This window comes from Nelumbo nucifera, chromosome 4, assembly GCF_055504915.1.
Source record: "Nelumbo nucifera cultivar China Antique chromosome 4, China Antique-T2T, whole genome shotgun sequence".
In the NCBI taxonomy this organism is placed as follows: Eukaryota; Viridiplantae; Streptophyta; class Magnoliopsida; order Proteales; family Nelumbonaceae; genus Nelumbo; species Nelumbo nucifera.
Window position 1 is genome coordinate 58015956 of NC_142652.1, and position 16212 is coordinate 58032167.

The 16212-nt window shown below is 39.0% G+C and overlaps 1 protein-coding gene across 1 annotated transcript; it reads left to right on the forward strand.

Annotated features, from left to right (window-relative positions):
• Positions 1-4603: 4603 nt before the first annotated feature.
• Positions 4604-15803, forward strand: LOC148800553 (putative (S)-N-methylcoclaurine 3'-hydroxylase isozyme 2). Its single transcript, XM_088903783.1, has 4 exons — positions 4604-5014; positions 5107-5277; positions 6621-6812; positions 15675-15803. Exons 1-4 carry the CDS (start codon positions 4604-4606, stop codon positions 15801-15803), a joined length of 903 nt encoding a protein of 300 aa, XP_088759909.1.
• Positions 15804-16212: the final 409 nt, after the last annotated feature.

Below are 16212 nucleotides of genomic sequence, written 5' to 3' on the forward strand. Positions count from 1 at the left end.
GGGTCCACAATTTGCCATAAGTGAGGTTGACAAGGAAGTAGTATGGGTAAAGAAATTCACTTGGGAATTAGGAGTCATACCATCTAACACATCACCCATTCCATCTAGCACACTGGAGCCATTGCTCAAGATAAAGAGCCAAGTTGAAGAGCTAAGAGCCCACTTAAATTCAAAGCACATTGAGAAGAAGTATCACATTCTATGAGAGATTGTTGGTAGAGGAAGCATTCAGATTCAAAAGGTGGCATTAGCGGAAAATGTGGTAGACCTATTAAATAAGCCACTAATATAGAAAGTGTTTGAAGGACATGTGGATAGTATGGGACTGAGGTTAATACCCGATTGGACCTAAGTGTAAGTGGGAGTTGTTAGACAGTATTAACTCCAATTAGATTGATGTATGCAAACATTTATTAGTAAATGAATAAAGTACAATATTGTTTTATGTTTAAATTGGTGTGTTTTTGTGAATTACTCCTTAAATTGGACACTTATAAGACTCATATTAGTTTAGAATATTCTCAGCCATTGGATAAAATTGGGGAGTTTATCCTAACAATGATAACATTGGTATTTTGCCGAATTGGTGGAGTAGCTTATCTCAACTTCTAGAGTTAGGTCCCAAGCACAGCTAGTGGGTATTTAGAAGAAACATTGATCTCGGACCAATTTCCAATTATGCCTTGAACCTTGGAGATGGATGGAAAAAACTAGAAAGTTATGTTTAACCCTAGACTTGATTATGATACTGTACTAAGTTTTGGAAAATTACCTGAGTGGGTGATCACAATCATAGGGTTAACCTCTTTGTCAGACAAAATGAATATTATGGTTCACATTCTCTCTAATGGAAACCTAAACTGTCGGTAGTGAATTTCAACTATATTTGAAATCTGATTTGCAAAATATATTTATATGTTATATTACTATTTTATGAAAAAGGTTTACAAAAGGTTTTAATTCCAAAATCCATCTGAGTAGAGAGTTATGACACTGCATTTCATAGTTAGATAAGAGGTCATTCCTTATGGGCAGTGTTTTGATGATTATGGGTTGAGAGGTTAGGTGTAAGAGACCATTAGAAGGCTGATTACTTGATGGGCTTTATCTTAGATAAGTCCATTATCCGTGGGTCTTCATAGGGTGGTTGAATCCAATGATCATTTATGTGTAAATGTTGGGCCCAAATTGAGCCCAAGCTAATTGGGTCAAGGGTTCACTACCCCTGAGCAGTGAATTTGGCCTAACCTCTAACAGAGGTGGGGGCGAACCTTTATGGACTTGTGTGATACCTTTATGAGTCCCACTCCATACAATATTCAAGATCAAAGTGGCTATGCAACACCTTGGGATGTGAACCATTAGAGGAAATGGACCTAACGCCTATTACTAATATGATTAGTCAAGTTGTCATGTGATTTGGGTTGAAAGTGAGCATGAATCTAGGTATAGAGCGCCACCCATTCTTCTCTTAAGAAGAGAGTTCTTATCAATTAAAGATAAAGTCCTAATCCAAATTTGATTTGAAACAACTCCTAATTTGGTTAAGAGAGTGTTCAATATAAGGTACTAAGAGGGGAGAGGTGAATTCACCAATTTTCTCCACTCTCTTGCTTTCTTCTCTTCTCCCTTGCCTCCCAAAAACCCTAATTCATCCCAGTTGTGATAGGGGCTGATTTCCATCAGTCTTCTACTGTGTTTTTGCAAGAAAACATTAAAGGATATTGGGTTCATGTACCCACCTCGATCCAAGCAAGTTGGAGATTGGTTTTGCTAAAATGGTGTTGTTGAATCAGTTTCACGTACACACTATGTCATCTTCAGTTGGAGGCCGATTTTGTGACTGATATTGGACATAAATTACCACTCTGGGAGCTGTGTATTGTGGTCTCCATATCATGTATAATTAATTTTTAATTTAGTTTCAAATATGGTCTAGTTTAGTGCAAGATCGATCCTATAATTTCATATTTCAAAATCACCGAAAAATCAGTTCCCGGATTGAATTAGAAAATTTTTAAAAATTTGGCCAGCCACCAAACCTAGTTTGGCCCAAGGATTAAAGTATCGGTATCGAGTATTGTATCGGATGACTCAGATACCAATACAAATACGCTTTGGAAACTCATGGATATGGACGAAAAATATGGATACACCAAAAAATGCATATAAATTCCATAAATATATTAATAACATTATATTTAAGATTAAAATAGCCACAATTAATGTATAAATATATAAAAAATGTATATTCTAAAGGTATATGTGAAAAAATATACTACAACTAATACAGTGGGATGCACAGAATTCATAAAATTTTATTGATAATGTATTAATAAAGAATCATAGAACATATTATATATATTTTTTACAAATTAATACATGCATAAAGCTATTATTATGTTATTTTCTATTGAATTTCAAGGCACAAAACATATGCAACTATTGTACATGAATTATTATATTGATTATTTTCTGTTTTATTATTTTAAATTTTTAATATTAACCAAAAGTCAACTAAGAATTAATTCTCAAATGTTTAGTTAACAATATTTTTATTTTTGTAAAAAGTAAACATGTTATTATAAAATGTAATTAAAATATCAATTAAAAATTTATAAAAATATATAATATTAACTTAAAATATATCAAATATATTAAATTTTCTAAGATACACATCATGTGCAAATTCATAATTTTTAACTACTAAAATAATTATTCCATTATTAACATTTTTTCCATAAATTTTGAGATAAAATATCATTTTTTGATATAAATGTAGAATAATGGATTTGACAAATTCAATTTATATTATATTCTTGAGTATTTTATAAATAACATTTTTATATTTGTAAATAATATATATACTTTTATTTAATCCAAATTAAAATATAATAAATAATTTATTCTATTATTAATATCTTTATTCGTATAAATTTCTTGAGATTAAAAACCACATTTTGATATAAATGTGGATTTAACAAATTATTTATTCTAGTAGTTTACAAAATGTTACTTCTGAATATTATTTTTTATTGAGTTGGACACAAATGTATGTTATTTGTCCACATTACATATGGACTCTAGAATTGATAAAATAATATTCTATTTCACTTGTTGTCATAGTGCGAAATATGGTCTAATGGATTAAACGTGTAGATAAGGCTTTAGCTCTGGGTGATTTGGGTTTGAATCACTTCAATCAAAGTTTTGCAACTAAGGCTTAGTTCGGAAGGTGTAGAAATGGAAATATGTAGAGTGCAAAACCTTATATTTTGTAATATTTTGTATGTATTTGCATTGTATATATTTGCACTTGTACTCTTTCCAAACTAAGCCTAACACGCGAATAAAAAGACATTATTCTGTATCGGTGCGTATTGACTGATACAACACAATACGGGTCGATACGAATTTGTATCGCTTTGATACGCAGGACTTAGGAGATACATCCTGTATCTAGGGATGGAAACTTTCCCCATTTCCCCAATTCTCGTAGGGATCCGCCCCGAACACATATGTCTATATATTAATATTTTTAAAATTATGGTTGAATATGTTTGAATCTTTTCTAATAGGATTGTAAATTTTAATTATTTCATTTTATTTTTTTAAATAAAATAAAAAACAAAAACAAAATGGTTAGCATTATAAAAAATTACGGGGAATGGGGATCCTTGTCCCCCGTGGGGATGGGGATGGGGATAACCTTGTCCCCATTAGCGGGGACGAGGACGGGGATGAGGATGGGGATTTTCGCAGGGACGGAGAAGGGGAGAGGTTCCCCGTTCCTGCCCCGCCCCACCCTGTTGCCATTCTTACCTGTATCCCCTCTCGCCAATACTAATACAATACACCCTATATACGATGTATCGTATCGACATTTAAATCATTAATTCGGCCATGTGAAACTTGATTTCTAACCCTTCCAACAACACCACCATGTGTTACAACTTACAGATGAATGGGGTGAAATATTCAACTATATCAAAAGTGAAAGAATCACGAAGACAATTATATAAAGTTATCCCAAACGGTGCCTTAGTAATTTTATTTTCACCGTCAATCCGGTTAGCAAGTCGCTGGAACCCAAAAGCTAAGGGTGTAAGCGATGTATCACGTGTTCACATTTGCGTCCCATACAATGCGCCAAAAACGCCCCACATGGATGTCGGTTCGGATGTGCTGTGGGGCGCAGATGTGAATTCATTGGTAGGTGTTGATTCGGATGTACGGTGGGGCGCAGATGTGAATTCATGTATCACTACCCCTAATTACGAATTCGGATCAGCTGAACGGCCGGTGACAATGTTACTGTACAGCAGTAAAGCTTTTATAAACCTGATGAGAGTACGTGAATTCATCTGTTGTTTCTGCTTTATCTTCACGCACTGAGCCGATACTACCATCCATTGAAGACATGGGCGAAGTTACAGTAAAAGGAGGAGCTGAGTTCAATATCTCATTCCTTCTCTTCCTCCTCCTCCTCCTGCTAATACCCTTGTTTGTTTTCTTTCTCGGACACATCAAATTGTCACTATGGAAAGCCTCAACCCTTCCACCAGGACCATATCCATGGCCCGTCATAGGCAACATTCTGGACATGGGAAAGAAGCCTCACATCTCACTAGCTCACTTTGCCAAAATCCATGGTCCGGTTATCTCACTACGACTCGGCACACAACTCCTCGTTGTCGGATCTTCTCCTGCTGCAGCTGCTGAAATTCTCAAGACCCATGATGCTCTACTCTCTGCTCGTCATGTACCACAAGTGTCTCCCATGAAAGACCCAAAGCTTAACCATTTATCGCTTGCCTGGGCGTTTACATGCAACAAACAATGGAAATTGCTACGTAACTTTTGCCGGGCAGAGTTGTTCTCGAGCAAGGCCATTGAATCACAAGTGAATTTGAGGGAGAAGAAGGTGAAAGAAATGCTCTGCTTCTTGGGTAGGAAGGAAGGGAAAATAGTGAAAATCGGAGAAGTTGTCTGGATGATGAAACATCAAATGAAGGCATTAAGGGGCTCATTTGGAGGCTTATGGAATTGGCCACTACCCCAAATTTAGCTGATTTTTATCCCATTTTAGATTGGTTAGATATTCAGGGTCTAAGAAAGACGACATTGGAGACCATCGGCAAATTACAAGATATATGGGAAGGTTTAATCGAGGAAAGAAGGGTAAGCAACGGTTATGGTGTCAGAAGACCACAAGATTTCTTAGATGTTTTCATCGGCCATGGGTTCCAGGACAACCAGATCAGTAATTTACTTCTGGTATGCTCTCTCTCTCTGTCTCCATAAATATGGTTATGCTTGATTCGACAGAAAAAGGTAGAAATAAAATCCGGATTTGCTCCTCTTTTCATAAATTGCGCTCTGTGAGGTGCAAATCCAATTTCAAAATAAGTGGATGAAAGGAATTTTACAAAATTTCGAATTCACTTCAGCTGCCGCAAATTTCATTTGGGCAAATTTTTTAAATCATCCTTATGATTTAGTTAATTGACCAATTTTATCCTTATTGTTTACAATATTATCTTAGAGGACCTCTAAGGTTTTTAACAATTATCTAAAAACTCATCCTCATTAATGCCCCTTAAAAATTGATAAAAAAACTATTTTATCCATTATTTTCCTTTAAATTTTAAAAATCATACATTAACTTCAATTCAACCAATCCTCTACTTCGACAACATCAACTGACAGAATCCTCTACAGCTGCCACTGACGACATTAACCTTTAAGAGGTTCATCCTTCTCTGCACAATTCCAAAAGGAACATTAGAACCAAATCTTCCGTCTTGATGAATAGGTGGTCGGCTTACATAAATCTCCAATTTTCTTTGTTCAGTGCAACAACATCTGCTAACACTTTTCTCAACGATCAAACTGACCAATAGATTCCGTCTATGTTGCTAGATATAGGTGGTAGTATTCCTTTGGGAGAATGACGGTTTAACCCAGGGTTAGAATTTATAGGCACAAAGTACAGTTGGGATAGGTGCCAGATCAAAATTGATGTCAATTCACGGGAAGGTATAGATGCATAGAATATAGTTTTTGGACCTTTTGAATGTTTATAGATTTATAGTAGAAATCAGAAATCTGCATTAGGTCTGTCTGTACTTTTCAGTATTCATTTTATTAATAATAGTCCTGTAGTCCCTCCTGCAGTTCCTCATCTGAGCTCACCTCCTCCTTACCCCTAAGCTCGGGCAAGACGCGAGTAGCAGTTCGGCGAGCTTGTCGGTGCCTCCGCTGCTGCTTCGTCGGCTTAGCGTTGGTGCTGCTTGCTTTAGTATTACCAAGCTCGATGGGCACAGACTACTAGTAGTAGCTCTGAATCGAGGGGCCTTGCCTGTAGTCTGCGGCTAGGACCTCAAACGGGTTTTCTGCGAGCGGGTGCTCGAACTGAGAGTGCTGGGGCGATGCAGGCTTGGCCGGCTGGGAGGCTCCCGACCTGCCCACAGGCTGCAAGGCGGGGGTGGCCGTTCTCTCCTTTCTTCCATGGGATGAGGCTTGGCTCCTGGAAGGATTCTAGGCCTGAGAGGCTTCTCAACGGCGAGGTCGTTCGCTCCGACGGGAGGGCTTGACTTGCTTCGTGGCCGGGTTCCTAGGAGGAAGCGGCTGCTGGGCCTGAGGCAAGGAAGGGAACTGCTGTTGATACTGGTACTGAGAGACTTGATGCAGCACTTGTTGCTAGTAAAGCTGGAACTGTTGGAATTGTTGCATTTGAGCTTGCATGGCTTGCATGCACTGCACTAGGTCTTCCAACTGGTTCTGGTTGGTCACTAGGGGCACAACCGAAGGTTCAGCAAGGGTCTCTCCAACCGTGGAAGGGAGTGGAGCGTTCACGGGTGCCACTGTGAGAGGCACGTTCAAGTTGGGAATTCCGTCCATAGAGAGGGGGATGGTGAACTGTCTGATACAGACAATGGGGAGCTGGGGTTGCTCCCTAGAAGCGTTCTGGTCGGCACCACATCCAACATTGCTGGAGGAGGCCATGAATGCTAAGTTCTTAGAGAAAAATTGTAAAAACTTAAAGGAAGGCTTTTTTGAAGCGTTTCCCATAGACAACGGCAAATGATGCTGCACAATCCGGGCACTCCTAGCTGGCAACTGACTGGCTCGTAGCTGGCGACGGATGGTACCTGAGAAGAAGACGGTGAAGAATTCCTGGGGGATTATCCCGGTGGGAATACTTCGATGCTTAAGTTAGAACGCTGGAGAAAGCAGTAAAGAGTGCAAAGAAGGCTAAGAGTGCAGGTCGCGCTAGATCACTGAATATTTGAGATTAGCTCGAGATAAAGTTCAGATATGTTCAAGATCCAAGATATGAGATACCTTTTTCCCTTCGACCGTGGGGCTCTTAAATATGAGCGTTCTTGTCAAATCGGGCGTAACCACCACTAGGCCTTTGTTGCAACCGTTATCTGCCAGGGCTGTGCAGGTGACCGTTGTAGAGTGCTACCCAATCGGATGAGTGACACGTCCCGGAAGGACAGACATGCCACCATCTGTTAAGAGATGTGGGTGCAGTCTTGTCGGGCTGGCAGGGACTGTGCCGTTGGTCAGGAGACGTGGTGCAGTCTGACGTGTACGATCTTGTCAGATAGAAGCTCCTAGAATACGTCGCGTTGCTTAGTAGCGAGTTGCCTTGCAGCGAGCTATCCCGTAGCGAGCTATCCCGTAGCGAGCTATCTTGTAGCGAGCTACCTTGTAGCGAACTACCCTGTTGTGAACTCCCGGGGGGTACTTCGAGGTGATTCCTCTTGAGAGGGCCCTTAAGGCAGTTTTTCTACCTAAGTATCGAAGCGAGATTGTTATCCTAACTCGCGAGCTGGGATAGACTTGTCATGGAGTATTCCTTTTCAGTACGTCGGGGATTTTCGAGCTCATGCTGTAGCGAGCTGCAACGTAGTGAACTGTCATGCAGGCTTGTTACTTAGTCGCGGTCAGGCCGTTGTGCTGAGCTGTTACTTGTGCTGAGTCATGTCCACGTGTCACCGTCTCAAGGGGTTGGGTCAAATCACCCTCCATCAATAATATATATTATTATATAAATATATTTTGCAAAACAAATCTCAAACAAGTTAGAAATCAACTACCGAAAGTTTTGGTTTCCATCAGAGAGAGTGCAGTCCCGATCATTCACTTTGTCCGACAAAGGGGCTGATCCTGTCACTATGATCACCCACTTGAGTGAATTCTCAGACTGCCCCAACTTACCCAAATTTTGACCCTAAAGGATCTCACTAATTGGCACATCAAAGACAACCCAATCCGACCCCCAATGCAGTACCATAATCGAGTCTAGGGGTTATGTGTAACTTTCTAGTTTTGCTCACCAATCTCCAAGGTCCAGGAAATAATTGGAAAGTAGTTCATGTTTAGTGTTTTAAACAAACACACACTACATGTGCTTCGGGTCTAACCCTACTAGTTGAGACAAATTACCCCAACCAACTTGGCAGCACATTAGTGTCAACCTTGACAAAATATACTTCCCCAAGCCTATCCAATGGCGGAGAACATTATAAACTAACACGAGTCTCATAAGTGTCCAGTTTAAGAATAATTATACGAAAACACACCAAATATAACATGAATTAATTATGTACTTTTATTCATTTACAACAAATGGATATGTACATCAATTTGATTAGAGCTAAGGGCATACACTATCTAACATTCCTTTCAGTCATGGAGTCACTCATTCCAAAGGAATGCCACCTAAGACCCCTAAGGAGATTGAGGACATGAGAAAGGTTCCCTATGCCTCAGCCATAGGGAGCATAATGTATGCTATGATGTATACTCAGTCAGACATTGCTCAAAATGTTAGTGTGTTAAGTCGACACCAATCTTACCCAGGACAAGAGCATTAGACTTTTCTGGAAAACATACTAAAGTACCAATGGAGGACTAAAGACTGTTGTCTTTGTCTTCAATGGTAGTTCACTACAGATGGTCGAGCATATTGATGCCAACATCTAGCCTGACCTAGATATTAGAAAGTTTATGTCTAGATACTTAGGGACCCTATGTAGAAAGAAAAATAGTCCATAATCGAGACCAAGCACATTGCCATAAGAGAGGCTTCCTAATAAGTAGTCTGGATGAAGAAATTCGTCCAAGAATTTGGAATCCAACCATATCACCCATTCCATTGTTGTGTGGCAACAATAGATCTATGGGAGATTGTTGGTAAAAGGGACATCTAGATTCAAAAGGTAGCATTAGCGGAGAATGTGGCAGACCCATTAACTAAACCACTAATACAGAAAGTGTTTCACAAATACGTAGACAATATGAAACTGAGATTTGTACCTGATTAGAGCTAAGTGTGAGTGGGTGTTGTTAGACAGCATATGCCCTTAGCTCCAATCAGATTGATGTACAGATACATTTATTGTAAATGAATAAAAGTACATTATTGTTTCGTGTTGATATTGGCATGTTTCTGTAAAATTACTTCTTAAACTAGACATTTATGAGAATCGTGTTAGTTTAGAATTTTCTTAGTCATTGGAAAGATTTGGGAATTTATCCTGCCAAGTTGATTGGTGCAGCTTTTCTCAGTTACCAGGGTTAGACCTAAAGGACATGTAGTGTGGATTTGCTTGAAACTCTGAACTAGACCTTTTTTTCAGTTATGCCATGGACCTTGGAGATAGATAGGCAAAATTGGAAAATTACACCTAACCCATAGACTCGATTATGTTACTACACTAGGTGTTGGATTGAGCTATCTTTGATATGCCAATTAGTGAGATCCTTAGCGGGGGTCAAAACCTGGGTATGTTGGGGTAGTTTGAGAATTCACCTGAGTGGGTGATCATAGTGACAAAATCAGCCCCTTTGTCGGACGAAGTGAATAATAGGGGGACATCACTCTCTCTGATGGAAACCTAAATTGTCGGTAGTGGATTTCAAACTTGTTTGATATTTGTTTTGCAAAAATATATATATATATATATATATATTATGTTTTTATGAAAAATGTTTACAAAGGTTTTAATTCCCGGGATCCATCCGTGTAGAGAATGCAACACTATACCTTGAAAGCCGAGGGAGAGGTCATCTCTTGTTGGGTAGTGTTTGATCATTATGGGCTGAGAGGCTAAGTGTAAGACCATTTAGGGCTTATATACCCGATGGGATAATCTCAATTAAGACCATAGTCCTTGGGCCTTCATAAGGTGGCTGGACCCAAGGACCATTTAGTGTAAACGTTGGGCCTACTAAGAGCCCATACTGATGAACTTGGGGGTTCACTATGTTCAAAAGTGAATTCGCTAGGCCTTGTAACAGAGGCTAGGCTGAACATGTATGGCTTTTGTGGAGATCAATGTTAGGGTCTCACACCATACAAAGAGAGCCAAGCTAGCCAACAATTAAAAGGGAAAAGAACCTGATAGCTTAATAGGCCTAAAGCCCATTCCGAACTAGGTTAATGTGATTAATTAAAATGGGTGAATCTAGGTTTAGATCTGGATTTGGATCAGCAAAATGATAAGATAATGGAAGAATGGTGGGATCCATCGTATGGACGCCAAAACTGTTGCGGAATGGGTGGGCGAATTTTAAAAATTTCCTTCCATTCTTCCAATTGGGAATCGCATTCCCTGATTTTAGAATCAAAATTCAAGGATCCTACTTAAACCAAACCAAACCAGATTTGAACCAAAAGATAAGGAAGGGATTATACCTGATCCAGAGAAGTAGTATCTCCCAAGGTTGGTGTTCACGCCCAAAGAAGATCCCAAGATCAGCTCCCACTGAAGATGACATAGTGATGATGGAGCCAAACCAGCAATGTTCGTCCCACGAACCAGGTTCTTCTGAAGAACTCAATGGAAGACTGTGAACACCACATGAACAATCAAGAACCTTTTTTGATTTTCTCTAACTGAGAACTCGAACTAGCAGAAATGGTAGCGGCGGCTACTAGAGGAGAATGCTAGAGAAGAAGGTGGTGAACTGCTATTTTCTTCTCTAGGGTTATTTGAGATCATATCTCAAGAATGCAGAGTGTTCTGCTAAAAACCCTTAGGGTTCGAATTCAAGTAATTCGAATTAGGGTTTTCCTCCTCTTTCATAGAGATTAAGAAAACCTCCTAATCATATTAGGAGTTGCCCTTATCCAAATCTGTATTTGGATTATGACTCCTCTTAATCTTATCTGCAGATTAGATCAGCTTTTGGGCTTAACCTAATCTCAGATCCGCCCCTTTAAGTGATTGATCAAATCAGCCCAGAACGAAATAGGCTTTAGGCCCAATATGTATTAAGTGCTCAATTGTCTTCCAAACTGCTGCCCAGTTGGGCTTATTTGTATGGCATGGGACCCAAGCATTGATCTACACATCAGCCACATGGGTTCGGCCCAGCCTCTGTTACAAGGCCTAGCCGAATTCATTGGAAAACCCAGTGAACCCCTTGAGCCCAACACATGGACCCCATGGGCTCAACACTTACACTAAGTGGTCATTGGGCCAAGCTATCTTATAAAAACACAAGGACTGTGGGAAGATGCAAGATTAGCCCATCAGGTATTATCCTAAATGGCCTTACACTTAACCTCTCAGCCCATAATGATCAAGCACTGCCCGACAAGAGAGGACCTCTCCCTCGGCTGCAAAGAACAGTATTACACTCTCTACTCACATGGATCCCGAGAATTAAAACCATTTGCAAACATTTTGAAACCATATATAAGTATATATCATATATATAAATTTTGCAAAACAAAATTCCAACGATTGAAATCAATTGCCGGCAGTTTGGTTTTCATCAGAGAGAGTGCATCCTCGATCATTACCTTTGCCCGAGAAAGGGGCTGATCTCGTCATTATGATCACGCACTCAGATGAATTCTCAAACTGTCCCAACATACCCAGGTTTTGACCCCCGCTAAGGATCTCATTGATTGGCATATCAAAGATAGCCCAATCCGACACCTAGTGCAGTACCATAATCGGGTCTAGGGATCAGGTGTAACTTTCCAGTTTTTCCCATCAATCTCCAAGGTCCAGGGCAGTACTGGAAATCTGGTCTGGTTCAAGGATTCAAGCAATCCTACACTGTGTGTGCCTTGGGTCTCACCATGGCAGCTGAGACAAGCCACCCCAACAGTTGGTAGCACACCAATGTCAGCCTTGGCAGGATAAATCTCCCCAGACTTATCCAACGGCTATGAACATTTAAAACTAACACAAGTCTCATTAAGTGTCCAGTTTTAGGGTCTTACACAGAAATATACCATACAACATGAATCAAACATGTACTTTATTTATTTACACTAAATATCAAAAGTACATCAAAGATGATTGAAGCTAAGGGCATACAAAATTGTCTAACAGATAAGCCTTATCCACTTAAGAGTTCAAATCCAAATAAAGATTTAGAGCAAAGAACTTTTTCCTAATAAGATTAGGAAGTTGATCTTGAAAGGTTATAAATAGAGGGAGAATTCCTTCAATTAAACACTTTTACAGCATTCAGTTCTCCCTCTATTCTTGCCACCCTACCCTCTTCGATCTCCAATTCTTGGGCTAATCAAGGTTAGATCTTGATTATGATTTTTACTAGAAAAATCAGATCTGATTCGTGCTCATACTCCCTTGCGTGATCCTTGTTGAAGGATTGCGGTTCTTGTTGAAGAACTGCTTTGTTGTGATCTTCCTTCATCTCAAGCTGTGTCATTTTCAATGGAGGCAAGATTTGGTGACCTCTTTAGGCATAAACACCTATGTTGGGAGCTACGTTTGTGGATTTCGTATTAGGTATAGCTCTCACTTATTTTGGTTTCAAATATAGTCTGGTTTGTTTTAAGAACAAACCTTGAAAATTGCAGTTTTTCTAAAACAGGGAATACGATTCCTAGAAAGGAGAAATAAATTTTTGAAATTTTGCCCAACCACCCTACATGGTTTAGCCATCTATATGGTGGATTTCCCTTCCCTTCAGTGGTATCAAAGCCAGGTTCAAGTCTTGAACCAAATTCATACTACATTTGAACCTACGCAAATGGGCAAAAACTGTTCTGCCTGTTTTACACAAACTAGCAGTTTTTTTGAGAATTCAGTTCTCAGCTTTGGGCCTTTGATCTGAAATTAATTCTTTATTATTCTGCAATAATTATGGAATGGTTCTGTGATTATTTTTTGAATATTTGGGTTGTTTGTGTGATGGAGATCGAATTCTTTAATGGCACCAAGATCTACACATCTTGCAATCTTTATTCTATTATTTTGGTCTGTAAATAATTCTTTTATTTTCTAGACAAAATGTATAGGATTTTATTAGATGTAATTAATAGGAAATTAGGGTTTTCTATTTTTTTACATTAGAATAAGTGTTGGAACACGTGGAGGAGAAGAAGAATTTTTGCAGATACAAGATCTACAATCTGTGATTTTTAGAAAATGAATCTGTTGTCTGTGATTAATATTTTTCATGCAAGTTGCAGATTATCCAAGATCATCACACTACAGCCCCATGATTATTTTTCTTGTTGTGTTGATTGTCAATTCGGTTGTAATTAATTTCAGATCATATTCTTGTTAATTGCATCATGTATTGGACACCAAACCCTAGGTCGATTTGACCAAGCTTGGTCCAAACCTATGGTTCGATGGAGTCTGTTCTCAGCCCCATGTGTCATGTTTTAGGTCACCCAAATTCAGTTATGGGCCAAGGTTTTGGTGGCCTATCACATGATGCAATTCGGCCCACCCCTATAACACCCTGTTTTCAGCATTACAGCTATATGGTCTGAATTGCTTTTGCAGTTTAGCTCATATTCTAGACGATATTATTTGATAATACATGGACCTTAATGGGCCAATAATGTGTTAACTTTAATTAATTAGGGTTTTACAATTTAATGAATTGATTGGATCAATTATATGCATGTGGATGTATGTGATGTGCTGAATGTGATTCACACATGGGGCATAAGTACTTGGTCCTTGTTTAAACATTAGTGGCTCTTTACGAACACCATGGATGAATGCACTTCATTGCCATGATGTCTATAAGATCATTGGATGATTTCTCTTTTCAATGAGCACCAAATCATCTTCCTCCCCAAGAGGAACCGTGGGGATCCCTATCCCGTTTTGGGCTCATTTGAGTCTAACTTTAAGAAAGACAATGGGAACCACTCTGGTTTGACCTAAATTAGATCTAGGGACGTTTCGACTTGTTCTCTCTAGATATATAAGTGCATGTGATAGAGAAATTCATACGATGAATTCTCTAAAGGCCTTCTGTCTTTAGCATGAAGATGGGTTGTCTTAGTAACGAGGAGATGCACCATAAAATTGGGTTATCCATTTGTTGATCCAGTATATTTGATTGCTTCATAAGATGATAGGGGCATCATAGAACGATGTGGGAGGGGCTTATCCTAAAATGGAAGACTCTCTCATGGTACTTTGGGGTCCACGAATATGACGAGTCAACACTTATGGATAGAAAGGTTTAACCTAAAATGGCAATGAACCTTGTCTGACAAAGGCCAAAGGGAAAGCTCATAAGATGAGTGGATATGATCCTTCACAGAAAGTGGTGGGGTTTTGCAGCTGAAACAATTAGCTCCATGCACCTATGTGATTTTCCACATTTCAAGAGACATAACCACGTATCTGTCATTGAGATAGGAGAGAAATCTCAGAGATGAAGAAATGGAAATGGAGCATAGATAAAAGCCCTTTCTATGTGAATAACATGAATCATTTTTTAGGTCGTGGACTAATATTTTGCCTTTTATCAGAAATGGTAAATAGATAATTCGCCAAACTGTTGGATGATAACAAACTTAAGGGACTTAATTATGCTGACTGGTTCTGTAACTTTATGCTACGTCCGAGAAATTGGACAAGATAACCAAAAACCCTACACCAAAACATTTGGGTGACAGGGCTTCTGAGGCCCCTAAGAAGGAATATCAAGAATGCGAGGAGAATAACTCTCTTACTCGGTGTTATTTCATAGCCTCATTAGATAATTCCATATAGAGATAGTTCAATAAGATCGACGTGTCCAAGGATATCAAGGATAGTCTAAGGACAATGTATGAAGAGTAGAATCGTTCTACTCGATAGAAGGTCCTAAAGTTGTTTATAACCACACAGATGTCTGAGAACTAACCGGTTCATGACCATTGTCTTAAGATGATGGGCTATATTAATGAACTGGAGGCTCTCAGCTCTAGGCTAGATGATGACACCAAGATTGATGTCATCTTAAATTCTCTGCCTCTTTCCTTCAATCAGTTCATCCTGAACTACAACATGAAAATGCTAAAGGCAAGCCTTCAGGAACTCAACAATATGTTTTAGATGGCTGAAGAACTGATAAAGAAGGACAGACCGATAGCCATGCTTGTTGAATGTGGCAAGTTGGGTAAGAAGAAGAGGAAGGCTAAGAAGAAGCCTTAAAAGAAAGTTGGCAAACCTAAAAAGTAAAAAAGGGACAATGCATCGGATGCATGTCATTTCTGTAAGCAGACTGGTCACTGGAAGAGGAACTGTCCTCAGTATCTGGAGACCAAGAAGCAAGCTAATTTTGAATCTTTTATCATAGAGACCAATATGTTGGTCACTTCTATATCGTAGTGTATTGACTCTGGGGCTTCTACTCATGCATGTAACACATTGTAGGGGTTCAAGACAAGTAGAAAGCTGAGTGAAAGAGAAGTGATGCTCTACTTGAGGACCTCTGCAACAATTGCAGCTACAGCTATAGGAACTATAGACTTGTATTTTAGAGAAGGAATATGTACACTTTAAAGATTGTCTTTATGTACCAACTTTAAGAAGAAATTTAATTTCTATTTAAAAATCGTGCAAAGATGGTTATTCCATTTTGTTTAGTAATATGATTACTATTCAGCTGAATAACAAATTCCTCGCTTACGGAGAACTTGAGAATGGTCTTTATGTCCTCCATCCTTCTCTGGAGACAAATATAACTGAAACTACATTGGAAATAATCCCCAAGAAAAAATCACGTGATATGGTTAATCCCATGTGCCTATGGCATTACTGACTTGGCCACATTAATATAGATTGTATCACAATGTTGGTAAATGATCATCATTTGGATTTTCTAACTATAAAAGATCTTCCAACCTGTGAACCTTGCCTTCAAGGTAAAATAATGAAACGGCCATTTACTGGAAAGCCTGAAAGATCTACA

Excerpts from the sequence above, each read along its gene's own strand:
- LOC148800553 (XM_088903783.1), top strand. The coding sequence starts at position 4,604 with ATGGGAAAGAAGCCTCACATCTCACTAGCTCACTTTGCCAAAATCCAT. Across the intron at positions 5,015-5,106 it reads TGATGAAACATCAAATGAAG|GGTCTAAGAAAGACGACATT; the intron begins GCATTAAGGGGC and ends TTAGATATTCAG. Across the intron at positions 6,813-15,674 it reads CACTAGGGGCACAACCGAAG|GGGTTCAAGACAAGTAGAAA; the intron begins GTTCAGCAAGGG and ends AACACATTGTAG.